The sequence below is a fragment of the Sus scrofa genome, chromosome 1 (genome assembly GCF_054392235.1).
Source record: "Sus scrofa isolate SSC_HxYL_T2T_F1_AM1 chromosome 1, Sscrofa_HxYL_maternal_Yorkshire_Landrace_v2.0, whole genome shotgun sequence".
Lineage (NCBI taxonomy): Eukaryota > Metazoa > Chordata > Mammalia > Artiodactyla > Suidae > Sus > Sus scrofa.
The window spans coordinates 177,313,789-177,341,606 of NC_139383.1; the positions used below are offsets into that span (position 1 = coordinate 177,313,789).

The 27,818-nt window shown below is 47.8% G+C and overlaps 1 protein-coding gene across 12 annotated transcripts in view; it reads left to right on the forward strand.

The window, feature by feature from the left end:
• CORO2B (coronin 2B) overlaps positions 1 to 27,818 on the forward strand; it is a 143,382-nt gene that overhangs the window by 32,930 nt on the left and 82,634 nt on the right. Inside the window, exons 1-2 of one of the 12 annotated variants that reach the window (XM_084979334.1) lie at positions 4,668 to 7,291; positions 11,424 to 11,633. The exons of 6 other annotated variants lie outside the window; for them this stretch is intronic. In XM_084979334.1, the coding sequence (XP_084835460.1) occupies positions 11,580 to 11,633 (54 nt within the window). In that variant the 5' untranslated portion in view covers positions 4,668 to 7,291; positions 11,424 to 11,579. Of the gene's footprint in view, positions 1 to 4,667; positions 7,292 to 11,423; positions 12,658 to 27,818 lie in introns of those variants that run through there. 5 more of the 12 variants (XM_084979306.1, XM_084979314.1, XM_084979352.1 and 2 more) reach the window with 5 other exon arrangements.

Sequence of the window (27,818 nt, forward strand, 5' to 3'; positions counted from 1 at the left end):
AATGTTTATTGAGCACCTCTTATAGGGTAGGCATGAAAGATCTGTCAGAAATGGGCCCCGTCCTCAGGAAGTTTGCAGTCCGTGGCCCCAGCACCAGCAGCCCTCAGTAAATGTGGGTGGATGTGGCCTAGAGGAAGAGCTAGGGCCCTGCAGGGTGGCGTGGGGTCTCCACTGGTTTAGGAAGCAAGTGGTGAGCCACTTCTGCCCTGAAGTTCTGCATTTTCTTCATGACTGTGGAGGAAGGGCTGGGGGCTAGCCGCAGTGCCGACCCTTAACGTGGCATCCAGGGCCCCATATGACCTGCCCCCGCCCCTCATCTTCCGAGGCTTGTCTCCCACCCTGATCTCTAGCCTCCCTTGTTCCAGCCCTTTCCTCAATGACCCATGAACTTTAACCCTCTCTCCACTCATGCCTTGTGCTGTTTCCTCTACCCGAAATGCCAGTGCTGCCCCTCCCTGCCCTTGCCCTTGGTTCCACACTGCAAATCTGGAGTCTTAGTTAAGCTTCAGGCAGATTCCATGCCAGCTTTTCCTCTGCTCCTCCATCTCTGTGTTGGGGTTCATTTGTTGTCTAATTCAGACAATCACTGGATTGTGAGTTCTTTGAAAGCAAAGATGGAGCTTTTTCTCCTAGCAGTGGGCTGAGGCATGGTGGGTTAACTTGAAGCTGTCAGCCCTACAACTTACCATTCTGTGACCTTGGACAAGGGACTTAACACTGCTGAACCTCAGTTTTAGTGTCTGAAATGGAGAAAATGATATCTGCCCCTTAGGATTGTTACTAACGATAGGGTAGCTTGGTGCCTGGCAAGTATTAAATGTTCCGTGAGTGTGGTTCCCTCCTCCCATTCTGCTTGGTAGCTCCTGTGGCCCTAATGCTGTCCTTTGTACAGATAATATGTTCAGTAATTGTTTGATGGACGAAATGAGTGATTTCAGCTCAGAAATAAACCTGAGCATATACAGGCTAACTAATTTTCTGCAGAGGCACTGGGAAAACACAATGGGGAAAGAATAGCCTTTTCAGTAAATGGTGTTGGGGGAGTTGCTGCTGAGGTGCAGCAGGTTAAGGATCTGACATTGCCACAGCTGTGGCTTAGATTTGATTCCTGGCCTCAAACTTCCATATGCCACAGGTACGGCCAAAAAAGAAAAAAGGAAAAAAAAAAAAAACAAAAAACTGTTGTTGAGAAAACCAGATGTCCACATGCAAAAGAATGAAATTGGATCCTTATCTTATGGCGTACTTAAAATGGATTAAAGACTTAAATGTAAGACATGAAACCATAAACCTCCTAGAAGAAGACAGAGGGAAAAAAGCTCCTTGACATTGGCCTTGGCAGGAGTGATTTTTTAAATATGACACCAAAAGCTCAGGTGACAAAACAAAAGTAAGCAAATGGGACTACGTCAAACTAAAAAGTTCTGCACAGGAAAGGAAACCATCAACAAAAAGAGACGGCAACATATAGGTTGGGAGAGCATATTTTCAAACCATATGTCCAATAAGGGGTTGATATCCAACATATAAAAGGAACTCATAGAACTCAATAGCAAAACACAGAAACCAAATAAACAATAGCAAATAACAACCCAATTTATAAAATGGGCAAAAGATCTAACCAGACATTTTTTTCAAAGAAGATATACAAATGGCCAACAGGTGTGTGAAAAAATGGTCAAAATAATCATTGGGGAAATGCAAATGAAAACCACAATGAGATGTCTCATCACACCTGTTAGGGTGGCCATTATTTAAAAAAAAATAAAAAAGGTAACAAGGGTTGATGAGGATGTGGTGAAAAACGAACCCTATACACTACTGGTAGGAATGTAAATTGGTACAGCCATTATGGAGAACAGTATGGAAGTTTCTCCAAAAATTAAAAATAGAACTACTCTATGATCCAGCAATTCCACTTTTGGGTGTATATCCAAAGGAAATGAAATCAGTATCTCGAAGAACTACCTGCACCCCCATGTTCATTGCAGCATTATTCACAACGGCCAAGATATGGAAACAACCTAAGTGTCCATTGACAGGTAAATGGATAAAAAGAAGATGTGATACACACACAAATGTGCACGAGCACACACGCACACACACGCACACACACACAAATGGAATAGAATTCAGCTTTAAAAAAGGATCTCCTGCAATTTGCAAAAACATGGATGAAACTGTAGGACATTATGCTCAGTGAAATAAATGAGACCCAGAAAGAAAGAAAAAGTCATGAATTCATATGTGGAATGGTAAAAAGCCCAATATATACATATAATTTATTATACATTGCCTTCTCTTCTTTTTGCTGATGGTTTTCTCTGCTGTGCAGAACTTTTTAGTTTGATATAGTCCCATTTGCTTATTTTTGTTTTTGTCACCTGAGCTTTTGTTGTTATATTAAAAAGAAATCATTGCCAAGGCCAATATCAAGGAGCTTTTCCCCTCTTTCTTCTTCTAGGAGGTTTATGGTTTCTATGTCTTACATTGAACTCTTTAATCCATTTTGAGTATGCTATAAGATCATACAGAGCAGAACAATGGTTACCAGGGGTGGGAAGGTGGGGGAAATGGGGAGATGTTGGTCAAAGGATACAGAAGTGCATTTAGTAGGATGAATCGGTCTAGAAGTCTAATGCACATATGATGACTATAGTTAATAATACTGTATTGAATACTGGACATTTGTTAAGAGAGTGGATTTCAGGTGCTCTCCCCGCCCCCACCACACACAAAATGGCAAGGAAATGAGGAGAAGAATGTATAGTTAGCTTGACTATAGTAATCATTTCACTGCGTGTATGTATACCAAATCATCATGTTGTACACCTTCAGTGTATACTGTGGTTATTAAAAAACAAAATTTTAAAAAATGAGCGAGTTGCATCTATTTTGGAATCACAAGATGTTCAAATCAGAAAGGACCTTAAAGATCACTTGACTTACCCCCTCTATTTTACATTTCCTGAAACTTGGTACCAGAGGGCACACGGTGCACTGAAGGTCATTTGAAAGGGTCACAGTTCAAACCTTAGTCTCTTAGTTCCAGCCCAGCGTTCTGATCTTTCTCGACATGTTCGCTGGTCCCTTGGGCTGCTGGGTATGAGCTGGGGGACATCCTGATGGGGATGTGGATCCTTTGTGAGAATCCTGCATTTTCACACCCCTCTGCTCACTTCCACCCCACCCCCTTTTCTTCCTACGGGTCCAGATTCCTCTAGGGTGCTTGGCATGCCCTCCAAAGATGCGGCGTTTCCCTGCCTCTGCACGGAGGCCGCATGGACTCTCGTTTGCCACTTTCCCTGGAGAAGGTTGACTCCCGGGTCCCTGGTCTCCTCCCTCGTGCCCTTTCCTTTGGTGTCTCAACCTTTCTGCATTTTCCCTCATGTCCCCACCGCTCCCTCCCCTCCCTAAATATCCTACACCTCAGACTAGATCCTGCATCCATCTTCTACACCTGAGGGGACGTCTCTCCCAGGGCCCTTTCTCTCAGGGAACTGCTGTTTTCGTTGGAATGCCTTATCACCTTGCAGAGTACAAAACTCTGCTCCCCAGTTGAAGAATTTCAGCCTCTGTAAGGTGAGTTTGGGAGAGTATTACGGCCTTGGGCCGGTGCAGAAGGTGCATGTATAGAAACAGGATCTGGAGTTCCCTTCATGGCGCAACAGAAATAAATCTGACCAGGAACCATGAGGTTGTGGGTTCGATCCCTGGCCTTGCTCAGTGGGTTAAGGATCCGGCGTTGCCGAGAGCTGTGATGTAGGTTGCAGATGCGGCTCTGATCTGTTGTTGCTGTGGCTGTGGTGTAGGCTCCGATTAGACCCCTAGCCTGGGAACCTCCATATGCCGTGGGTGTGGCTCTAAAAAGACAAAAGACCAAAAAAAAAAAAAAAAAAAAAAAAAAAGAAAGGAAGAAAATAAACAAGATCTGAGTGAAAACGGATCACAGACACCAGCCTGTCCCTTGACACCAACTCATGGAGCCATCAACATCTTCCACCTAACACCCTGAAAGTGACCAAGGAAAAAATCCACGAAGGAAAATACAAGAAGTACTTTAAAGCTTCTGTTAGCAACAAATTCGGAACCATCCCATGTACTGGGCAGCAGCTAAGTGAAGCCAGCTGGGGCTCTCCGACACCAGGGAACATGTCCCAGTGCCGACTGGCTATGGGATATGCTGCCTATGGACATGCACATGCTTGCCATGATTTTTAACTGTTCCATGGGATTCATTTTTATAATTATTTTAAACAATATATTTTTCAGATTATTAAAATGTGTTCATTCTGAAAATTAATGAAATCACAAAAATATAAAGATGGAGATAAAGTTTCATCCTTTCTCCCACCTTCCCAAGAGACCACCCTTTGCATTGTTCTGTTTTTCCTTTCATTTGTTTTTTCTACGAGTGCATGTAAGTATAGCCTGCTTTTGCATTTATTATTTTAATATTGTATCAGAAGCATTTCCTTATAGTATTATTTATACTGTATCTCATAGATTATAATATTTCACATTTTGTGGACTCTGAAATTGGGATATATTTTCACTAGCATGTCATAGTCACTGCATGTTTTTCTTTTTCAGAAGAACATAATAATGGTCAGTCCTATGATCTGTTGAATTAGATTTGATGAAATATCTCAAAGGCATGCTTTTTATGTTTGCAGAATTGTCATATAAACATAAACATACTTGATTTTAACAACCTCTTATTATTGGACATTTAAGGTGGGTCCACCTTTCTGCTTTTCAGAAACATCCTAATACGTGAATTGTGCCCATTGTTTATCCAGGTGGACTCTCAGAAATAGGTAAAATTAATGAAGATCTTAAAGGCTCTTGATGCAGCCGCATCCATGTTGACAAGGACCAAATGTGAATATAGGGTCTTCAACATGGAAGCAACCTAAATGTTCATTGACAGATGAATGGCTGAGTAGTATTCCATATATCCAATGAAATACTGCTCGGCCATAAAAAAGAATGAAATAATGCCATTTGCAGCAACATGGATGCAACTCGAGATTCCCATACTAAGTGTAGTCAGAAAGAGAAAGACAGATACCATGTGATATCACTTTTATGTGGAATTTAAAATATGACACAGATGAACTATCTACAAAAACAGATACAGACTTACAGATACAGAGAATGGACTTGTGGTTTCCAAGAGTGGAGGAGGGAGTGGGATGGACTGGGAGTCTGGGGTTAGTAGATGCAAACTATTACCTTTAGTATGGATAAGTAATGAGGTCCTACTGGATAGCACAGGGAACTATATATCCAGTCTCTGGGATAGACCATGTTGAAAGATAACATAAAGGGAATATATATATATGTGTGTGTGTCACTTTGCTGTATAGCAGAAATTGGCACAACATTGTAAATCAACTATACTTTAATCTTAAAAAAAGTGAATATAGAATCTTCAGTTCCCTGCTGGTTGCAAGGCTCTCCTGTTGTGAATAGATTTGGGATTGCAAGCCCTTCCTTGGATTCTTAACAGCCAATGAAGCACAGTTCCATAGATTTTTATTTTAATGCACAACCAAAAGCTGCTTATGAATATCCTATATCAAACTAGGATTATCAAACCATATTTGGCATTCGTAAACCCAAATTAGTATATTCCTAGAAGTTTTGGGGGCCTTAAAATTTATGGAGATGGCTGGTGCCTTTGCAGTTTTTGGCAAAGCTCTTACTATGTGCATTCATATAGCTAACTAGAAATCCTGAAATTTTCAATAAGCACACTTTGCTCTCAGTGTCATTTGAGTTGTCTTCAATGTCCAATTGCTGCCATTCTTGGTTTTTAATTATAAGTGCTGTGAATTGAGTTCCCTCATAACTGATTAATTTGTCATCGATTGTTTACTGAACCGCCAGTGTGTAGTACTTTTTTGCATATTTGAAACCTATGATTTTTTCATTAACCTTGGCGTCTTAAAGTGTCATTTGTCAACCACCTGCCTTGGAATCTCTTAGGTGTTTGTTAAAATGCAGAGTCCTGGGCTCTCATCCAGACCTTCTGAATCAGAATTTCTGGGAGTGAGCCTCAGAATAAGCATCTCTGTGCCAGTGAGACCCTCTAAGCACGTCTTTAATGTGTCTGCACGGTGGTTCAAGAAGGAATCTTCCAGGTCCTTATTGCTAAAGCTGCTATGCATGTAGTTCCCCAATTCTTATTTAGAGGTATCTGCATGTGGATTTATTCTACTTGAAAATACCCTGCAAGAGGAAGGTGCTGTTTTATCACCTATGACTGTGCATGGCCTCTAGGAAGTATGTGGTAGGTGATTTATTATGCCCCTCTCTTATCCTCGGGTATCCCCATGTTGTTTTCCCACTGATGTGTGGTTGGGAGAGGGGCCTCGAGGACAGCCATGATCGAGGACCCAAGACCCCAGGGAGCAAACTGGACCCTGACGTGTAACAACACCTGCTGGAGAAGGAACAGCACCTGTTTAAAAAAGGAACATGGGGACCAAGACAAGGAGAGGTCCTCATGACTGTCCGTGGGCCACAAGGGTAAAGCAGCCAAGTCAAGGATGTGGCCGGAGGCTGCAGTGGGAGGTGACTGGGAGGATTTCAAGACCCCACCCCCACCCCCACCCTGGGCCCTCTGAGGACAGCCGTCCTCCCCACCCCTGCACTGTGCACTGGGGGAGGGGCTGGTTCCAAGGCCCCAGTGGGCCCTTTATCCACTGCCCTTAGCTCTGACTGGAGCACATTGTGTCCTGGCTGCGTCTCTCACAGCCTCTTAGTGACGGGCCTGTTGTCCAAGATGGCCCTGCGGCTGGTCCGGGCCTGTGCCCATGTATTATGCATCAGCAGCTCAGACAAAGCTTCTGTGTGTGGGAGCCCAGTGGGGTGGGGGCTTGGCCCCCCACAGGGTCCTGTTTACCAGGCACTGGCTGCCCAGAGGGCGGGATGGTGGGGGTGCTGCGTACAGGAGAGGAGCTCTGCGGCGGGGCCTCTGAGGGGAGAGACCCGAGGCGTCATGGGCACCACTGCAGGCCTTCCAGGCTGAACCTGACTGCAGGTTCTAGGCACTCAGGGAAATGGGCCCTCCACCTCCCAGGGCTCCCAGGCCAGCACAGAACACACTGTTTGGTCATCATCAGAGGCTCTCTGGCTAACCCTGCCTTCAGTTATCCTGTGATTCCCAGGGCACCTGTGGTGTGGCCTGAGTGCCCCAAGCACCAAGAGCCAAGACCAATGCCGACCTCCCTAATCAGAGTGGTCAGAAGATCAGTCACTTCACCTGGATGGGAGCCTCTTGGTGAGTGCAGGCAGGACTTGCTCCTCTGTAGCCTCTCGCTTGGGGGCGTGGTACGAGACAACCACACAGTAGATGTTTGTGTAATGAGAAAGGGTTTTCAGGCCTTTGCAATGGCCCCATTCCTCAGGCAGTGGCTGTGGCTCAGGCTCAGAGGAGCATCGGCGGGGAGCTGGAGAGCCTTCGCTCCTGGATGCCCACTGCCTGATGGAAGACAAACTTCACCCAGAAGGAGGGTGGGGGAGGCTGCCATTTATAGAGCCCCTCCTGTGGGCCAGACCTGCCTGGAGGTTGACACGCGGGCTCATTCCCTCCCCCAGCAGCACTGTCCAAGGATCCCTTTTCTCCCTTCTGTGCTAGAAGAGCCCTTCACCCACCGCCCTGCACTCTGGTGCAGTCACTGGGTGCTGCCTTGGATCGCGTAAGCATTGCACCCTGGCTTAATTGCCCAAGGACTGACTGCAGAGTGTGCTTTGGCATTGAACAGTATAATTGTGGGCCTAAGGGGGTTGCTGTCTGGGACATGACTAATCAGAATTATCACAGGACAATATTCCTGCCTCTTGCCTACCACCCTGGATTCTGATATACATTTATCAGGGGGGAGGAGGGTTAAGAATCTTGGGCAGGATGTATGTAGCTTGAAAAAGCTCTTGGTTGTCCTAGTTCCTTCTCAGCCAGGCATTTAGCCTTGCTTTTGGTGTTATTTATAGGTTTCAGAATTTTATTGTGATTCCCATGGAAGAGAAGTCTTTGCTTAAGGTCACCCACCCCCACCAGGGTTTCTTGCTGCCTGGCCTGCTGGCCTTTCTGCCATGCCACACTCCCTTAAAAGCCAGTGGCTGCCCTGGTTGGAGATTCAGATGCCTGCTGGATGCCGTGAGCAATTGTGCAAATCTTCCAGGCTGCAGCCTGAGTGATTCTGACAGGCTGTTAGTGCAGCTGTTGGCATGTGGGCTGTGACACACACAGGGAGTCCCTGGCTACCGTCATCCGAGAGAGCCCTGTGTGCCCAAGACAGGGATCTTACCTCTGGGGTGCTCAGGATCTCAGAGCAAAGACAAGCAGCTACACAGTGTGCTGAAGGGCTCTTGGTTCTGGAACCAAACCCACACAGGCAGACTAATTCCACCTACAAGGATCTGAGAAGGCATTTGGAATTCGAGTTTTGAAAGGAGGATGTGAGGAGGCAAGTCTGAGCAGAGCGGGCTGTGTGTGTGCATGTGTGCCTGTGTGTGCATATGTAAGCGTGTACTTCTCTGCGTGTACATATTTGTTCTCAGCAAACCCTGTGATCCCAAGGGACTGGTCCATCTGTTGATGGACAGAAGGACTAATGAGGTAAGGCGACAGAGTCCCATCCATGAAGGACTCTGAGGAAAGGAGCTTAGACTTCCCTCTCTTCGTGTAGGACACCAAAGGGTTAGAGCAGAGCATACAGTCAGAGGTGTTTGTTTTTAGTTGGAACAAACCTCAGAGGGTATTATAAAGGGTTTGGAGGAAGAAGGAAGAAGGGGAGAAACTAAAGTTTGCTCACACTTACCAGGTCTTTAACTTACCTTGTTTCATTTAATCCTCCCACGAACCAAGGAAGTGGAGCCATAACTGTGGTTACCAGATCAGGATCCACGGCTCTGAGGGGTTAAGGAAACAGCCTGGGAATTTTGGGAACTGAGTTACAGCCGGGTCTGATTGCCTCCGAGCCCATGGTTTCTAGAGACATGGGCTCCCTCCGGCCCTAAAAGCAGGACAGGGTGCTCTCCTAGCCCAGGTGGCCCTAGGGGACTGGCAACTACGGGTGGGAGGCAGCTCAGGAGGAGAGGGCCATTTAAGGCACAGCAACCTCTGGCTTCTGCGGGTCATGGAGCTGGGTGTGACACTGCCTCTCAGGCTTGAAAGGGACCTTCCAGGTTCTTCCAAGCACTTTTCTGCTTAATACGTCATTGGTCCTCGCTTCACCCTTGGCCTAGGAAGCAAGGGGCTTGACTAGGTCCAGCTCTGCCCCTCGTCTTCCGTGTGATTTGGCGGAGCAAGTCACTTGCCTTCACTGGGCCTCCACGTTCCCATCTGCACAATGAAGAGCAGTTTCGTGTGTGTGTGTGTGTGTGTAACAGAGAGTGTGTGCATGCATGGATATGTGTGTAAGCATGTGCTCGCATGTGTTCTTTCTCAGCAAACTTGAATGAAGAGCACGACCAGATCACCTCTAGGCCTTCCTGCTGTGTTCTCTCCCTGTAGGATGGGTGCTACTGGCATCATCACTCCCATTTTATAGTAGATGAAGGTGGAGTCCTGTGAGGGAATCCTGGGTAAGGAGGGACAAAACCACACTGTTCTTTTCCCAACATCCTCAATTTCGAAACTCCTGCTGGTTAACTGTGGTCCTGCTGGATGGACCCATGGCAGCTGTGGCTGAACATGGGGGTTGAATCTGGGGCAGCTGGAATGCCCGAGTAATCACACTGCTCTGGGTTGCTAGATTTTCCAGTTTGTAGAGTTCATACGTGCCAGGCTCTATGCTCACTGCTGGGGACACAGAGGTGAATCTGACTTGGTCCCTGCCCTCCAAGAACCCACTGATCATGCTACAGGTTTCAGACATTTTTTTTTGCCTGTGACTCCTAGTAAGAAAATCATTTTATGTTATGACAAAGCACACACATGTGCACACACACATGTGTTACATATATAAAACCAAAGTCGTGTCATACACTCTGGTGTTTTCTAGTCTTTCCACTTTTTTATTTATTTATTTTTTTAGGGCTGCACCTGCAGCATATGAAGGTTCCCAGGTTAGGAGTCAAATCAGAGCTGTAGCAACTGGCCTACACCACAGCCACAGCAATGCCAGATTTGAGCCGTGACTGCCATCTACCCCAGAGCTCACAGCAACACCAGATCTGTAACCCACTGAGCAAGGCCAGGAATGGAACCTGCATTCTCATGGATGCTAGTCAGATTCGTTTCCACTGAGCCATGACCGGGAACTCCACCCGCTTTTTTTAAAGTGCAAGTGGCAACCTATGATGTGGATTCCATAACCTACTAGTAGGAGGTGACCCTCCAGGGCAAGAAACACAGCTGTGTGTTACGCATAATGCATATATTGTATTGTGTATAGGTTATGTGCTGTGGGAAAAGAGAGCAAGGAATGGGTTCTTTTGATTGGGAAAATCAGGGAAATCCCCAGTTCAAGTGGCACTTGAGCTGTGTTTGGATGAATAATAGGATTTCAGTCAACAGAGAAAGGGGAAAGGCGGCCAGATTGAAACCACGGCAGGAGCAGGGAGACATGAGAGGGCCCCACAGAAGAGCTAACATTGCTGCGTCTGGCATGGGAGCAGGGCCTTTCTCGGGCCATCATGCAGTTCTCACAGTGACCCCAGGAGACAGCTCTTTATAGCTTCATGGTAAGGATGAAGATATTGAGGCTCAGGGAAGTTATGTGCCTTGCCCAGGGTCACATGGCTTCTGAGTGGTAGGGCCAAGATTTGAACTCAGGCAGTTCCACTGAGACCTAAATATGAAGTGCCTAGAGTTTTCACCCTAAAGATACTTTGGGGCTATTTCAAGAGGATGCACGACTACTAGTCTAAAATTTTAAATTTCATTCTGGAGGTAAGAGGAAAAACAGTATACATTTTTGAAAAAGGGAATTGGTAAATGATCAAAGTTTTATTTGGGGGAAGAGTTCAAGGAGAGGCAAGGACCCCTGTCAGGAGAAGGGAGCAGCATCTTTCTGCCCAGGTCAGCAGCCTCAGAGACCAGTACATCGCATTTATCTCAGAGATGCTGTGAGTACATTGCTCATATATTACATGCTGATGAGAAAGTACCACATGAAAGGAGAATGAAAACTGATTCCCTTTTTACTTTGGCTGCTAGGAAGCCCAGTGCTCCAATCTGTGATGTTCTTCCAGGGAGCATTCAAGAATTCCAATAAGCCTCTTATACATTCATTTTGCCTTGCCTTAGTTGTCCTTCCTTCACTTTCCTATAATCTGAATTGTATCACCTGCTTAATTTTTCACCCTGCTGTAAGATATACATTTAGCTATAGTGCCTTAAAGCAAACTTTAAGCAAAATATGAGTAAAGCACACAGAAGTAACTGGAAAACATTTTTTTTTTTGCAGACAAGATTGGAAGCTCCTAGAGAGTGGGGATTGTCTTTCCATCTCCTAAGGCTTCTGTCCCAGGGCTGGGTGCCAAGTGGGTACATCACGTAGATGTGAACCTTGGACTTTTGGAGCTGGCAAGGGCCTGCAGGATCCCTGTTTATTCAAGAACAGATGTGGCTCACCAGTGGTGCCCAGGATGGCTTCAGTGGAGCTGTGATGAACTTGGTTTGGTTTAATTGTCACATACTTATTTAGTGTCTAATAGAAACAAGTGTCACTAACGCATCAAACCAGTCTTGTCATGGATAAAGTTGATTAGAACCAGGCTTGGGCAGATATTTAAATTTTAGAGTCAATTTAAACAAAATTGTAATATAAATATGATTAAAGCGATTTGTAGAAAATGTGTTGACAGTAGTACACAAATTCTGACGTTTGGATGACCCCAATTCAGTTACCCTCCCCCCGCCCCCCGCATATGACAAATGACAAATCTGATGCCCAGGAAGGACCTTGACTGTGGGTCTTGTAGGAATTTTGAAGCCACAGGACTGAAGAGAGCCTTCCCCTTCCGACCTCACATGGCCCCACGTCTTGTTTTGGAGTCGTTTTTATATTTCCAGCGTGCCTTCTGTCTTTGACTCACTCCCCTGCTTTTCCCCCAGCCCCATAAGGCTTGCATAGCAGGGGTGATTGAGTCTCCTGTTTTGCAGATGAGCAGACTGAGTCCCAGAGGTGGGGGGGGCCTGCTGTTACCCAGCCAGCTGTGGTGGACCGGGGTGAGAGCCTTTCCAGGCTGCCCCGCTGTGTGTGTCAGGCAGGGTCAGCAGGGAGCCCGTTTCTGTGATGAAATCCCCCAGCAAATGGTAGAAAGTGGGCTGGGCAAAAGCAAGGCAGTCTGCTGGCCTAGCGCCACTCGGGAGCAGTGTGAACCGTACCTCCTGATTCCACGTCGCTCCACTTCCAGGAAGTTACTGCTTTCTGAGCCCAGATGTTCTCCTCGCCTGCTTGTGCACAGGCTTGTTCCTCAGCTCCGTGCGGATGGGCGACTTCGGCAGTGAACATTCTCAGCTATAGACGGCTGCCAACCCTGCCAGTGCCCAGTGTGGGGACCTTTCCGGCCGTGAGTAATGAAACCACAGCCTTGATTGGGCATCTTTGTGGTGCCAGACCCCGTGCTCACAGCCCGAGGGACTCACAGTCTGGCGAGGGAGGCAGGATCATAAACAGCTAGGCGGAGAACAATGCAGTAAGTGCTGGGATGGAGGGCTGGACCAAGTGTTATGGAGGGAGCATGGAGGAGGGAGTGACCAGAGACGGATCAGAGAGGCTTTGCCGAGAGAAAAGGTTTTCCAGGAAGAGGAGAAGGTATTTCTAATAAGGGGCCAGGTGACAAGGAAGAGTCCAGTCTGGTTGGGATATATGGCTGAGAGAAGCAGCCCTAGAGAAGAATTACAGAGGTGGGTTTGAACCATTCGCAAGCCGGGGTCCATGTGCTGCTCGTGCCCAAGCAGGAGCCCTCTGTTGGCTGGTTACACTCCAGCATGAACCTGGAGACCCACCCACCTGCCCCTGAAGTGAGAATGTGCCTTTGGCCTCGTGACCTACTTTTCCCAAAGGGCAGGTCATCCACTTCGCTCCACCATCAAGGTTAGGACGTCAGCTGATCTGGAAGCGGCCTTGTGAGAACCAGTTGAGTTCGCCTTGGTTTGGTTGTTGGTATTTTTTAGGAAGACAGTATGGCTCAAGAGGACAGGCTTTGGAGCAAGATGGGGCTGAGGTATGAACCCAGCTCCTGCCAACTGTGTGACCTTGGGCAAGTCATTTACTTTCCTGAGGCTTGGCTTTCCATCTTTAAAATGGGGAAAGGAGTTCCATGGTGGCCTAGTGGTTAAAGCTCTGGCTTCGTCACTGCTGTGGCACAGGTTCGATTCCTAGCCCAGGAACTTCTGTATGCTGCAGGCACAGCCAAAAAGGAAAAAAAAGAAAAGATGGGGATAATGATCCCTTCCTCTTAGGAGTGAGAATTAAACGAGACCAAGTTGGCCCAGGACCCCAAGCCTGGTTTTCAGTGAGCCCTGAGTATGTTAGCTGCTGGCGTTGGTGATGATGATGGTGGCATCTGCCCAGTGAGTGGCTGCATGTGCAGAGTGAAGGAAGTGTGTGTGGATGTATGGTTTGAGACCATCCATCTGGGTGGAGTCTGTGACCACAGCGTGGAGGTGCCAGGGCTGGTTTTACATTCACTTAGTGTGAATTGACTAGAGAAGACTTGACTGAGGGCATTTAATGGCTGAAGGTTTAGGGATGGGATGCGTGAGCATAGTTGAAAGGACCCTCAAGGTGTCATCAAGTTCAACCTGAACCTGATATGTGAGCGCCATCTCTGACACCTGTGCCAAGGGACCTTCCAGTTTCTTTAATTGCCTCCAGTGATGGGGAACTCAGTACTTCCCAGCACGACCCATTCTGTTACTGGACATCACTGGCTATGCATGACAAACAAAAGCAGTGCACCCTTATGGAGGGCCTGCAGAGTCACAAGATAGATTCTCACACTTCATTCATTTATTCATATTTTCTAAATAAGCACCTGCTATTTCCAGGCACTGTTCTAAATCCTGGGGATGCATCAGGGGAGCAGAGTAGGTCAGCTCTGTCCTCATGGAGTTCACAGTTTCACCTAATCTTACAATACTCATGTGATGGTGGCAGGGCAGGGATTGGGATTATTCCCATTTCACAGCCTGGGAAATTGAGGATAGTGGTGGTGATGGTGACAGCTAAAATTTGTAGAGGCCTAGAATGTGTCAGGTGCTTTATATATTTGAGGGAATCTAGTCTTCACATCAGCTCTATAATGTAAGCACAATTAGTGTCATCCCCCTTTTATGAATGAGAAAACTAAGGCTCAGAGAAATGACGTTGCTTGCTTAGGATCACACAGCAAGAATGTGGCTCAGCTCTTCTTACCTCCACCCTGTGCCTTTGGAATTGAGGCTTGCCAGAGTGGCAGAGCTGGGGCCAGAACTGAAGCAGCTGGGCTTAGACCCTGGGCCCTTTGCAGCACTGTTGGAAGGTCATGTGGGAGCCCTGGCAGTTTCCAACAGGTGCACACTACCAGGGGGGACAGCCTTTCCCACCCATAGCCCTGTTCATCCCACCCCCTCAGGGCCACCTGTTCCCTCCTAAAGAAACATAAGTGGGTGAGGCCATCTTGGACAATATCCAGAAATCATCTTGGTGAGGCCAAGGGCAGGCTTCCTTTGCTCTGGAGACCCTGCTGGGCTTCTCTGTCCCGGCACCTGGGGCCTGACACTCCCAGTAAGTAGCAGGTACAGGCAGGTGGGGCTGGGTGTGATCACTGCGAGTTGGATCACAGCTCCTGGGTAATCCCGGTTTGTGCTACTTGCTAGGAATAAGATGGGGGGCGGGCACCTTGAGCAGCCCACCACCTCATTGCTGACACCAGGACTTCACCAGCCGCTCTGAGACTGGGCGCAGGGAGCACAAACAGGTTTTTTCACAGCTGGATTGAGAGGAAGCCCGTTCTGATTCCTCCCTCTGTGCCCAGTGCTCTTCAGTTCATCCTCCTGAGTGGAGAGGAGAACATCATGCCCTGCAGCTAGTGTGATGTAAAGAGAGGAGAGGTGGACTCAGCGCCCTGGGGTCACAGGTCCTGCCCTCACCCCATTTTGGCAGGTGACCTCTCTCGGTTTCCTCATCCAATAAATGGGAGTAAAACAAGCCAGCCAGCTGCCTGGCTTAGTCCAGGTCATCACATCAAAGCGCTCTGTAAGGTTGAAGCTCCCTAGTGAAGCTGGCTCCCTAGTGAATCGTGAACACAGTTACTAACACAGATAATAATGGTGTGCAGAGCATCTGAGTCTTTGAAGGTACCATTCAGTTTTTTTTTTTTCCCAGCCTGGAACTCCTCTTGGGAACTACTGTCTATAGGGTCTAAAACCAACCATGATGTATCTCAAATATTATACATTGGACTCACCCAAGGGGCTTTTTAAATATCAGACTGGTAGTTCCTGTGGTTCAACCCCAAAGATTCTCATTCAGTGGATCTTGAGTCTCTGTTTTTAGCTCTGAGGCTAGTGGCTGAAAGCCACACCTGCCCAGAATGAGGACATTACAGGACAAGCGACCGTATTCCCAGGACCTTTTCTCTGTGCTACATGAAGCCTCCCTGCAGTGGGTGTGCAGAGCACATCACTGCCTGGGCAAAGGGACCCAGCTCTGCTCAGTCCACCAGCAGGACTCTATTATGCAACTTTCTGTATTGAGGACCAGGACGAAAGTTTCTTCCTTCCCTTAATTTGTTTTAAAGACTGGGTTTGTTGAGGTATCATTCACATGCAGTAATAGTCATCCTTTTTAGTGTACAGTTCTCTGTATTTCAACAGCTGCACACAGTGTGTAACCACCATCACAATCGTGATATAGCATGTTGCTGGAACCCTCCTCCAAAATTCCCTTCTGCTCTTTTTCAGTCAACCCCTCCTCCCAGTGCCAGGCCTTGCCACTGATCTGTTTTCTGTCTTTGTAGTTTTGTCCAGAATATCATATACAGGCAGATCTTGGAGATAACTTCCATTTTAGGCCACTACAATGAAACAAATATCACAGTAAAGTGAATCACGCAAATTGTTTTGGTTTCCCAGTGCATACAGAAGTTACTGTAACGTAGCTATTAAGTGTACACATACAAAACACGAGTTCCCACTGTGGCACAGTGGGTTAAGAATCTGACTGCAGTGGCTCAGGTCACTGCAGAGGTGTGGATTTGATGCCTAGCCCAGTGCAGTGGGTTAAAGATCTGGTATTGCCACCATTGTGGCTAGGATACAAATCTCTGGCCCAGGAACTTCCATATGCCACAGATGTGGCCATAAAAACAAAATACAAAATGCAAAAGAGAAACATTGAAGATCACTGGTCACCAAATGTAGTAATAATGAAAAAGTTTGAAATACTGCCAGTATTACCAAAATGGGACACAGAGACATGAAGTGAGCAAATGGGAGTTCCCAGGCTAGGGGTGGAATCAGAGCTACAACGGTGCTGATAGACTTGCTTGATGCAGGGCTGCCCCTAACTTTCAATTTGTGAAAAAAACCCAACATCTGTGAAGCACAGTAAAACCAGGACTGCCTGTAAGCAGAACCATTCAGGCAGCCTTGTGTCTGCCTTGTTTCACACAACGTAACGTATTTGAGATTCAAACATGGCTTGGGGGATGTCGGCACTTTGCTTCTTTTTACTGCTGAGTCATAGTCCATCGTATGGAGGTGCCCCAGTTTTCCCTTCGGGGGTAATTTGATTGTCCCCAGCTTTCATCCAGAATTGCTATCTAGTAAGAAGTGCAGTTTGTTTGATTCACATGTGGATCTTGCTAATCTGGTGGCTTTGAAAGTCATAGTAGGACTTTCCGTTGTGGCACAATGGAAACAATCTGACTAGTAACCATGAGGTTGTGGGTTTGATCCCTGGCCTTACTCAGTGGGTTGGGGACCCAGCGTTGCCATGATCTGAGATATAGGTCGCAGATGTGGCTTGGATTCTGCGTTGCTGTGGCTGTGGTGTAGGCCGGCAACTGTACCTCTAATTGGACCCCTAGCCTGGGAACTTCCATATGCCGAGGGTGTGGCCCTAAAAAGCAAAAAAAAAAAAAAAAAAAAGTCGTAGTAGACTTACTCTTCTGCAGTATTTTTATAATTACCTACAGCGTGCCTCGTCCAGGGCTCCGAGTTCATGTGTCTATAAGAAGACACAGACAGGAACCATGACAAGGGAAGTGGCTTGGGGGGGGGGGCATGAATCCAACCCCCTTACCTCCTGAAGGAGCAGCAGTGGAAATATGGGCCAGAGGGGCCAGATCTTCTGATTTCTGGTTTTTCAAAAAACAAGAAACGTGGATTTTTATGGAAAGTGTCTTGATTATTTTTTAGTGTTGGCAACCAATTCCAAATATTTTGAATCATCATGCCAGGCCTTGAGCCCCATGTCTCTGCAGACTGAGTCTATGGATCTCTGTCTTGTGGCCTGTGGCTTGTGCTGTGCTTAGTGCTAGGGGTGTGCAGAGGAAGGAGTCTGGCCCCAGGTCATATACTAGTGGGAGAAACCTGACTTGCAGACTGATAGGTGTAGAAACTACACACTGGGGGTAGTGTTCCATGATCTATATGCAATGATGGTCCCTAGGACTTTGAGGAAAGGCTCCTCAGATGAGGTGACCTTGAATGAGTGGGAGTTTGCCCATCAGGAGAAACAGGCTATTTGTAAGGCCCATCCCAGGCAGGGGACATGGCACGGAAGAGGCTGGACCTTGCAGATAATGGCGGGTCAGCGGGTGTGAGCAGGCACTTTGGGCACAAAGGTTGATTCATTCCTTTCATGGCCTTGACCCTAAGATGCTGTGTTTTCAAGCCAGGAAGTTGGCACTGCCCCTGGATTGTTTTGCTCTTGCAGCGTACCCTACCAAAGGCCTAACTGTCCATTGTCTTAGAAGTCTGGCTGCGCCCTTTGGAGGACAAGCTGTGACCTCACGTCCGGAAGCTCAGCCCTTTCCCTGGTGGCCCAGGGTTCTGGGGCTCTCTGCTCTGCCCCACCAGATATGCTCAGCAGATCAAAGGTACACAAGGACCCTGCAGGTAATAGCGTCAAAGCCAGCTCCTGGGAAGGATGAAGACCGAATTGCACAAACATGTAAATAATGGAAAAATAGCACCAGTCACCAGAGGTTGGAATTATGTCATTATGCCTTAAGGATGGAAACACTGAGTGGGGAATATTCAGTGCCTTAGAGAAAGTGAAAAAAAATTCTTGAGACTACTCCAGACTCATTCACATTCCAAGAACTTCTCTGGCTGTGTGTAAGGGGGGCTGATGCCACGGCTGGGTTGAGTTTTGCTCTTTTTGCCTCCCCTGGGCCCCTAGGGAGGAGTGATATAGACAGAAAGAGGATGGCAGCCTGGATAATACAGATGCAGGACTGCCGGCCTTTGAATGAGGGGTCAGGTGGCAAAATCGGACCAGGGCCTCTGTGAGAATCAGTGTCTTTAGAGCAGTGGCTCTTAGTTCTCACTGTGGGGGGTGGGGAGGGCTCTTAACAATACGGATGCCTGGAAGTTTCTGTTGTCTCAGCGAGTTATGAACCCACCATAGTGTTTGTGAGGATGTGGGTTTGATGCCTGGCATTGCTCAGTGGGTTAAGGATCCCGTGTTGCTGTGAGCTGCAGTGTAGTTTGCAGATGTGGCTTGGATCTGGTGTTGCTGTGGCTGTGGCATAGGCCTGCAGCTGCAGCTCCAATTTGACCCCTAGCCTGGGAACTTCCATATGCTGCAGGTGCAGCCCTACCAGAAAAAGAAAAAAATACAGATGCCCAGACTCCATCATCAACATTCTCTCTCCTTGGCTGGTGGTCCAGGTATCAGTACCTATGAAAAAAGACCTTCCCCGGGTGAATTTTAAGATTCTGTGAGGGCTTTAGAGAGTGGCCCAGAGGTCCGACTGGAGGCTGGGGCCATAGGGCTAGCTCCCCAAGCTGCCAGTCTCACTGAGGAAGTTATGGATTTGAAGAGCAGGTGGGAGGCATGGATCTTGGAGCCCCTCAGCAATTGCTGATGAGAGCAGTAGGGCTCTGAGCACTGTCCCTGGAACAGACTCCCCTGTCTAACCCCCAGTCCCATCACTGCTCACAGGGGGACCTGAACAAGATACTTACTTTCTGTCTGCCTCCATTCCTATATCTGCAAAATGGGCACAGTAATGTCAGCCTAAGAAGGATAATAAGGACTAGGTTAGTTAACATATACATGTATCAGGTGCTTCTCATAGTGCCTGGCACATAGTAAGCAATGAACAAATGTAATTTGCTTATTTTATTTTATTTTATTTTATTTTATTTTATTTTATTTTATTTTATTTTATTTTATTTTATTTTTTTATTTTATTATTTTATTTTATTTTATTTTATTTTATTTATTTTATTTTATTTTATTTTATTTTATTTTTTTGTCTTTTTGCTATTTCTTTGGGCTGCTCCCGTGGCATTTGGAGGTTCCCAGGCTAGGGGTCGAATCAGAGCTGTAGCCACTGGCCTACGCCAGAGCCACAGCAATGCAGGATCCGAGCCGCGTCTGCAACCTACACCACAGCCCACGGCAACGCTGGATCGTTAACCCACTGAGCAAGGGCAGGGACCGAACCCGCAACCTCATGGTTCCTGGTCGGATTCGTTAACCACTGCGCCACGACGGGAACTCCGCTAACTTATTATTAATTTTTATTTTTGTTTAGCTTAATTGTTTTACTTTTACTTTGTATGTTCATTCTTATTTTTGCCCTGTATGGGGGTTCGGAGATAACTGAAACACCACCCTACCCCTCAGGGAATCTAGAGGCAGGATCTGAGCACAGGTAGAATAGTGCCCCAGGGCAGAGCAACTTCCTCTAGGTGCCCACAAGCCCTGTGAAGCTACCCTAAGTGTGGACAGCCCCTAAGAAAGAAGAGTGTGCTGGTGGGGAGGGCACTGGAACTGGGCGGGAGAGATGGGTGGGACACCAGGACACCGAGAGAAGAGGACCAGAGTCCCCTCGGGCCAGTTCTGTGTTGGAGGGTGGGCATCACATGCGTGGGCTGAGGTGAGTCTGGCTGCAGCATGGTTAGTGGGAGAGGAGAACCAGAGAGATGGTTTGATGAGAGGCACTGGGGCAAGTCTGGTCTTTGGCTGCAGGGTGGGATGGGAGACGGGAGCAGGACGTGGGCAGGAGGGAGAGGGGCCAGGACAGACCCCTGGCCTGAGGGGGTGACCGGGTGCTGGCCAAAGCCAGGGAAGGGAAGGAAAGGCGGCCCTGATGTGACAATGCCCTCCTCCCGGTGAGGCAGAGCCCTTGTTGATGGTGGGAACAAGCAGTAGTCATCCCCTGTGTCCCTACATCTGCCTAGGCTTTAGTGTGTTCACGTCCCAGGCCAACCACAGAGTTAGTTGCTCTACAATGATGAAGTCACAGAAGAGGGGGGTCCCCAGTGGTCAGGAGCTGTGTCTTCCTCACTCACTATCCAATTAGCAAGCATCCATTAAGCCTCTGCAAAAGGCCCTGCTGGGGATACAGGTATGGCAAACCTGGTCTCTGCTCACCAGATGCCTGTCATCAAAGAGACATTTGGCCTCTTTGTGCTATGAATCGACATCAGAGTAGACACAATATGGGTGGGACTGGGCTAGACATGTAAAGTGCTCTGGGGGTAGAAAGGAGGAGGGGTTTGATCCAACTGGGAGATCCAGAAAGGCTTCCTGGAGGAAGTGGCAATTGCACTGGGCCTCAGGTGGTCTTAGGTGTCTCAGTTATCATTGGCTGAGTTCAATCTTGCAGGGGCAGTCTGATCTCCCTCTGTCTGCCTACCTACCGCACAGACCCCAGGCTCATGGGGATAATGTTCTTTCTGTGCCAGACTCACCGTGCTCACCCCCACCTCCCAGCCTCCCCTTGTGGCAGCCAGCTCCATTTGCTGTGTGTCTGAGGTACCATCAGTTCAATGAGGCTCTGTGTAGAGGCCGTTTATTCACTCCCTCCTTTGTACCCCAAATCTTCTCTCCCTGCCCTCAAACTGGAAACCCAGCAAGAAACCTTCTACAAAGAGTGCCAAGAATCCCACCCACCACCAAAACACAGCAACATCAGTGCTGGAGGGAGGGAGAAAGAAGAAAGGGCAGCTTGATTTTGGTGGGCACTTTGCATATATTAGTAATAATGATGATGAACATTCAACAATAATGCTACATTAGCATAATGACCATATATTGAGTGCTTTCTGTGTGCCAAGCACTTTGCATACATTATCTCATTTCATTCCCACAATGGCCATCGAGGCCCCACAGCCTGCTTGTTAAGCACATACTCAGTAGAGCTGTAAGGCCTGGGTTTGAATCCCTGCGCTACCTCTTCCCTAGGTGACCCTGAGCAAGCTACTTAACCCTTGTGCCTCAGTTTCCTCTCCATTAATTTGGGGAAGAAAATAGCACCTGCCTCATTAAGGTGTGTTGAGGATGAAGGAAATTGATACTGTGAAATACTTAGAACTGTAGTACCTGACACACAGCAAGTCCTACATGTTAAGTGTCAAAAGCTTTATAACATGAACATGTTGCTTTATCCATGTTATAAGCAAAGGAACAAGAACTGCTGAGTCAAAAGGCTTTACAGTGGCTGTGTGGATTAAGCATATAGTGTCAGGCAACGTCTAAGCATTTTACAAGCATTTTCTCACTTAATCCTCACATCACATCCTCCTTACACGAGGAAGCACCACTATTGACCCTACTTGACATGCAAACAGGACCATAAGAGGTAAAGTAACATGCCTGTGACAGTAGCTATAGAGAAAGGCCTCTAATCAGAGTGAGATGCTAGCACAGGAGGAAGGGACCCTGTGTTTCCAGGGACAACTGTCATTCATCTCCAGGCAGAGCAGGGCAGAATGAATTGGAACTGGGTGACAGAAGTGCTGACCGTGACTTGTGTTAGCCGGAGGGAGCCGGGGAGGCGAGTCTTGCAGGGAGTGCCAGGTGAGCTGAGGGATGGAGCTGGGGAGTACTAAGTATGTCTCGGTGTTTTGTAAAGTTGTTGTTGCTGAGCCACTCCATATCAGAAGTTCTAGAGCCCGTCAATATCTGAGAATAGCATTCAGGTCAGAAACACAGGAGGGTAATTTGAAAGACTCCAGGCATGGTCATCATGGACAGTTGTGTGAGTTGTGCCCTGTACAAGGGCACCTGGCAGAGGAGTGGCTGAAATCCACTCATCAAGCCATGGGCTCTGGCCTGGAGCTACATCTGTCCAGAGGAAGAGGCATCTTTATCTGTTCTCACCAAAGCACTGTACAGACTAGAATGGTCCTGAATCTGCGAATGAAGCCAACAGTGAGATCTGCAGAGGTGAGACTGCAGAGGTCAGATGCTGCCAGTGCGTTGGCACTCAGGGAACCACAGCTTTGATTTTCATAGTGACCAGGAAGGCATGATGCGAAGAACCCAGCCTGGGACCAGGACTGGGATGCAGTGATGTGTATGAAAATGCTAAGCACTCTCCATAGGCATCAGCTTCAGCAACTTCAACATGTACTCCTGAAGTGGATGGGGGACCAGCAGAAGGGTCAGTGATAGGAGCAGCCTCTGTGGGGGTCAGATCAGAAAGATTGGGGTGGGGCTGAAAGAAGATGCTGATTGAGAACCCTGACCCTGTAGTCGTGACCCAATTCGTTGCGGAATCAATGAACTTGGGCTCTTGAACCAGGTGTGTGTGTGAGAGAGAGAGAGAATACTCCAAAAACCAAGAATCCCATCAGGACAGTGGGAGGGTCCCCTGCCAGAGGCACCCCCACCCTTAAGGAGCCTCCCGACTGCTGGTTCTTGTCACCCACATTGCCATTGTGTTGGAGGGGAAAGCAGGGTGCTGGCGTTTGCTCATTACCCACCAGGCACTGTGCCAGATGTTTTACATACATTACCTCATTTTCATTCCACCCCTCTTTCTCAAGGCTTCTGCAGTAGTGACAGCATTCAGTGGAATAAAGAAAAAACCTCCTTTCAAGCCTTAACACCATTGCTGGACTGGGAAGCTTCCATGGGGGTGCTTGTATAGCAGTGGGCAGTGTGAATCTGATTATGGCTTTCTTCCGCCAGTGGTCGTCATTATTACCCCCTACCCTCCCCTGAGCTGTGCAGAGGCAGCTGCCTCAGCCCACCCCAAGGAACTCTGCTGAGAGAGGAGATAAAGCCTGGAAAGGCAGTGGAGGGGCCTTGGTTTCCTTTGCCCTCTGGCAGGGGCAGGCCTACCAGGCATGAGTGGGGCTGTGTGGTGTCCAGGCCTCCTCATAATCTCTAGGTTTTTGGCTGTGGGGGTAGAGCCGCTGAGACATGGAGACCTCACGAGGGCAGATTATAGACAATGGCTAAAGACTTAGACATCTGCTATCCCCACCCTTTCTGCTTCCTCTCTTATCAGTTGGGATGCTTTTGCCTGCAAGTAAGTCAATCAAGATTGACTCAAGGCATTCCCTGGTGGCCTAATGGTTAAGGATTTGTACTTGTCATTGCTGTGGTGCAGGTTTGATCCCTGGCCTAGGAACTTTTGCACACCATGAGTGCAACCAAAAAGAAAAAAGAATGACTCAAGCTGTAGGCATATTTATGGTTTATTGAATAAGAGGCCTGCAGTGAGGAGGTCTAAGGTTGATCTTGTGGCTCAGAAATGTCATTAAGAACCCAGGCTTGGGAGTTCTCTTGTGGCACAGCAGGTTAAGGATCCAGCTTGGGTCACTGCTGTGCCTCGGGTTCAATCCCTGGCCCAGGAACTTCCATATGCTGTGGGTGCGGCCAAAAGAACCCAGGCCTTTTCTTTCCTTCTGTTGCCTCTTCATCGTGTTAGCTTTTGATCATGAGCTTGTCACCTCATGGGCCCAAGATGGTTGCCACAGCTCTGGGCTTTATATTCTCAAATGGAAACAAAGGCTAGAAGCAATGCATCAACCAGTTTGTCAAGAAAGAGCTTTTCTTATATGTCTGTCTTTTTTATTAATAAGAAAAGAATTCCAGAAGTCTCCCACAGAACTGGGTCACAGGGTCTCTGCTAAGTGTGAGGGATGCTGGGACAGTGAGTAGGGGAGGTGGGTGGAAAGGGGTGGGAATGGCTGGTATGTAGCCAATTAGAAACATCTGCCACACCTCCCCTTTCCAAGCACTAGTCCCACTGCTCTCAGGGAACACCCAGATGGCAGAGTCGCGGAACAGTTCTAAAGTCATGTTTGACCCTCCCCCAGCCCTCCAAAAAGCCAGTCACTTACCCAACAGTTGGCTATTGACTATGTGTGCAGGATGCACTAAGGGAAACCAAGAGGATGGAAAATGCCCAGAGAAGTAGGCATTATTATTCTTTCTTTTTACAGATAAGAATGAAAGTTCCAAAAAACTAATACGCTAGACTAAAGTGTGTATAGTACATACCTCGGAAGGGGTGATCCTAGAATTAAAACCCAGGTCTGTTTGATTTTAGAGTTCCTGTTTTTTCCCACCTTTAAAGCAGACATGTGGACCCAGCTTATAGCCTTCTCAAGCCTTCTTTTTTACATGTAAAGAGAATAGATCAGACCCTGAAGTGTATACCAAGTGCCACTGGGAGCTACAGCCAGGAAATGCTGCTGGCGCTCAGGAAGGGCAAGCCCCCAGGGGCAGGGTCATCAGAGCCCCACCAATTCAGCCTATTGATAGCAGCAACCGTAGTGGAGAAAGTCCTGACACACTAGTGCAAGGAGGGCCCCTTCTCTTGAGCTGCCTAAGGATGAGATGCTTCTACTTGCCAGTATTGACACTTGTCAGTGTAGACTGGCTTCTAGAATGGCTCAGGGCAGCTGCCCAAGGAGAGCCACGTGTTGTCCCTCTGAATTGCTGGAGTGGGATCTCTGTCAGTTGCTACAAACAGACTCTGTCTCTGTTGACTGTTACTAATGGGAGACAAGAGAGCTACCAGCAGGCAAGCCTCCCAGGCTCCCAGGGCAGCCGTATGACCGGGCATCAGAAACTCAGAATGACAAGTGTCCCTCCATTTCTTGTTGTCTGTTCAAGCCTGGTTTCTGCCCTTGTTGATAAGAGCTCTCTCCCTCTGTCTCCTGCTTCTGCAGCCACTTCTTCGTGGTGAAGGGACGCACAATGCACCCCTATTCCTGCATGTGTAACTCCAGGGGGCGCTGTTCACATGGTCAGGCTGTGCAGCCCTCATGGCGGACCTGATAGCTGGGATGTGCAAAGAAGATACAGATTCTTTTTTTTTTTTTTTTTAAATTGAAGTATAGTGTATTTTATTTTATTTTATATATATATATATATTTTTGTCATTTTAGGGCCGCACCCGCAGCATATGGAGGTTCCCAGGCTACGGGTCGAATCTGAACTGTAGCTGCCAGCCCACACCAGAGCCACAGCAACACAGGATCTGAGCTGCATCTGCAACCTACACCACAGCTCAAGGCAACGCCAGATCCTTAACCCCACTGAGCGAGGCCAGATATCGAACCTGCAACCTCATGGTCCCTAGTTGGATTCATTTCCGCTGCGCCACGATAGGAACTCCAAAGTATAGTGTATTTTAAATGTATTAGTTTCAGGTGTACAGCAAAGGGATTTAGTTATATATCTACGCAGACATGTAGATAGATGATAGACAAGATAGCTAGATAGATGTACATAGATATATATACTTTTTCAGATCCTTTTCCATTATTGGTTATTACAAGATACTGACTATAGTTCCCTGTGCTATGCAGTAGGTCCTTCTTGTTTATTTTATGTGTAGTAGTGTGTAAGAAGATACAGATTATTTTCTCTGAAGCCGATCTGATTGCATTCAGGAGCCCCACCTTGGGGGGCCACAGTGATAAAACACATTCAGTCCCAGCCAGTGGAGTCACCATGAGTGAGTAATTTAAACAGTCAGTGATGTAAAGGCTCAGCCTCTTTGGGCTCATTTGGCTTCTGCTTGCATGACTCCCAACATTTGTCTTTCAGAGCTCCTCCTAGTCCGGCTCTTTTTAAAAATTGCATCTGGGGATACAGACAGCCAAGGCTTATGTGACCTCAGGAGTCTGGGGAAGGGGGACCTCTGGGTCTGTGCTGGTCCTCAGACACGTCCTGGCTGCTGTCCACTGAGATATGGCTGGTCTGACCCATCCCAGGGCATTCTTTGGGTATCTGCCACTGCAGATGAACTCACCCATCTTTCCTTGGCCCTGATGGCAGGGTTCATCCCCCATGGGGCCTTTGTCTCACCGTCCATCTTGCCCCAGGCCTGTCTTCGCCACAGCCTCTGCTGTGGTTGGCTTGCTGCTTCTGGTGGCCCGAGGCTCTTAGATCTTCCATGTCCTCCACCTGGGATATGCAGGGCCTGACTGCTGGGGACTCTCCACCAGCCAAGAGCTGAAGGAGACTCCAGCATGCACTCCTGGCCCCCTCTGTCTGGCCATTCCTCTTGGCCATCTCAATCCTGTGAGGCTCTCTTATTTGGCCCAGTGCCATCCTGAGGAGTGGTTTCTCTCCTTCTAAAATCCTAATCAAGAAGTTGGAGAGAAACCTCGCTACCCTCTGCCCTCAGCACCACCCTCAAGCCACTGGGCACATCCCCCCTGAGTTTCTGGCCCAGAGTGTGGAAAATCAGGAATCGGCACGTGCTTCTGAACCTGCACTTCCCTTTCTGGTTCCCGTCCTGTTGTCATCTTCAGGGAGTGGACTTTCCCCTCCCTCTTGTGTCTGCCGACAGGTCGGCTAGGGGACACTCTTCATTTGCTATCAGGGGAGATAGAAGTCAAGCAAAGCCTCTCAAGTCTGGCTCTTAAGACTGTCGTGTCAGAGTTCTCTTGTGGTGCAGGTTAAGGATCCAGCATTGTTGCTTCTGTGGCTCGGGTTCCATCCCTGGACCGGGAACTTCCATGTGCCTGCAGGTGTGGTCAAAAAAACAACAACAAAAAATGACTGCTGTGTAGCTGCAAATTTCATATTGGATGTCAGAACCTGAATTGTTCAGATTTCTGCTTGAATAGTCCTGACCCGCTCTGGGTGAATGGATGCCATTAAAAAGGAGAGAGGGAAGGCCACGGTTAGGAAGTGCAGAAGAGAAAACCACAGCAACATATCTAGAAAATAAAATCTTTATGCTTCCCTTTGTCCTCCTCTCCATGCCCCTCTCTCAACTTCTGGCTGCCGCCTCTGCCACCAACAGCTGCCTCACGTAGTTCACATTTAAACTCCAAGCCTGTCACTGTTGAGAGAGGGTCAGTGCTACTGGGCAGAGCTTTGGAGAGGAGCTGGAGGTCCCCCAAGACACAACATGGCCACCTCGAAGGAGGCTGCGTCCCTTGGGAGTTTGGAGAACAGAGGCTGTGGTAGAGGAATTGGCCAAAGATCCAGGAAAAGTCCACTTTCCTTGTTGGGCCCTGAATTAGCTAGTGGTTCTTTTTATAAGGCAGTTGGTGAAAGGTAGAACATCTGAGACAGGAGTCGGTCAGAGGGTCTTTCAAATAAAAGCTGTTTTATTTTCTCACATTTGATTAACATTAAGTTTAATCAGAAAGTTTCTGCTTTAGTTTCTAGACCCTTGGCTGGTGAGGCCTCTTGAATTGTTTCAGCATCTTAGAGGAAATGGTGACTCCTACACACACACACATACACCCTTTGGCGGCATTCCTTAGGCACACTGCAGAGCAGTCAATGCAGAGATTGTCCCCAAATGAGCTCGGTGCATGTGGCCTAGTGTCTCCTCCTCTGTGGGCAAGTTGATGCCCTGCCCTCTCTGATACTCAAGATGATTGCAGTAATGTAAAGGTTTTCAACCTCTCTTTTCCTTCTTTT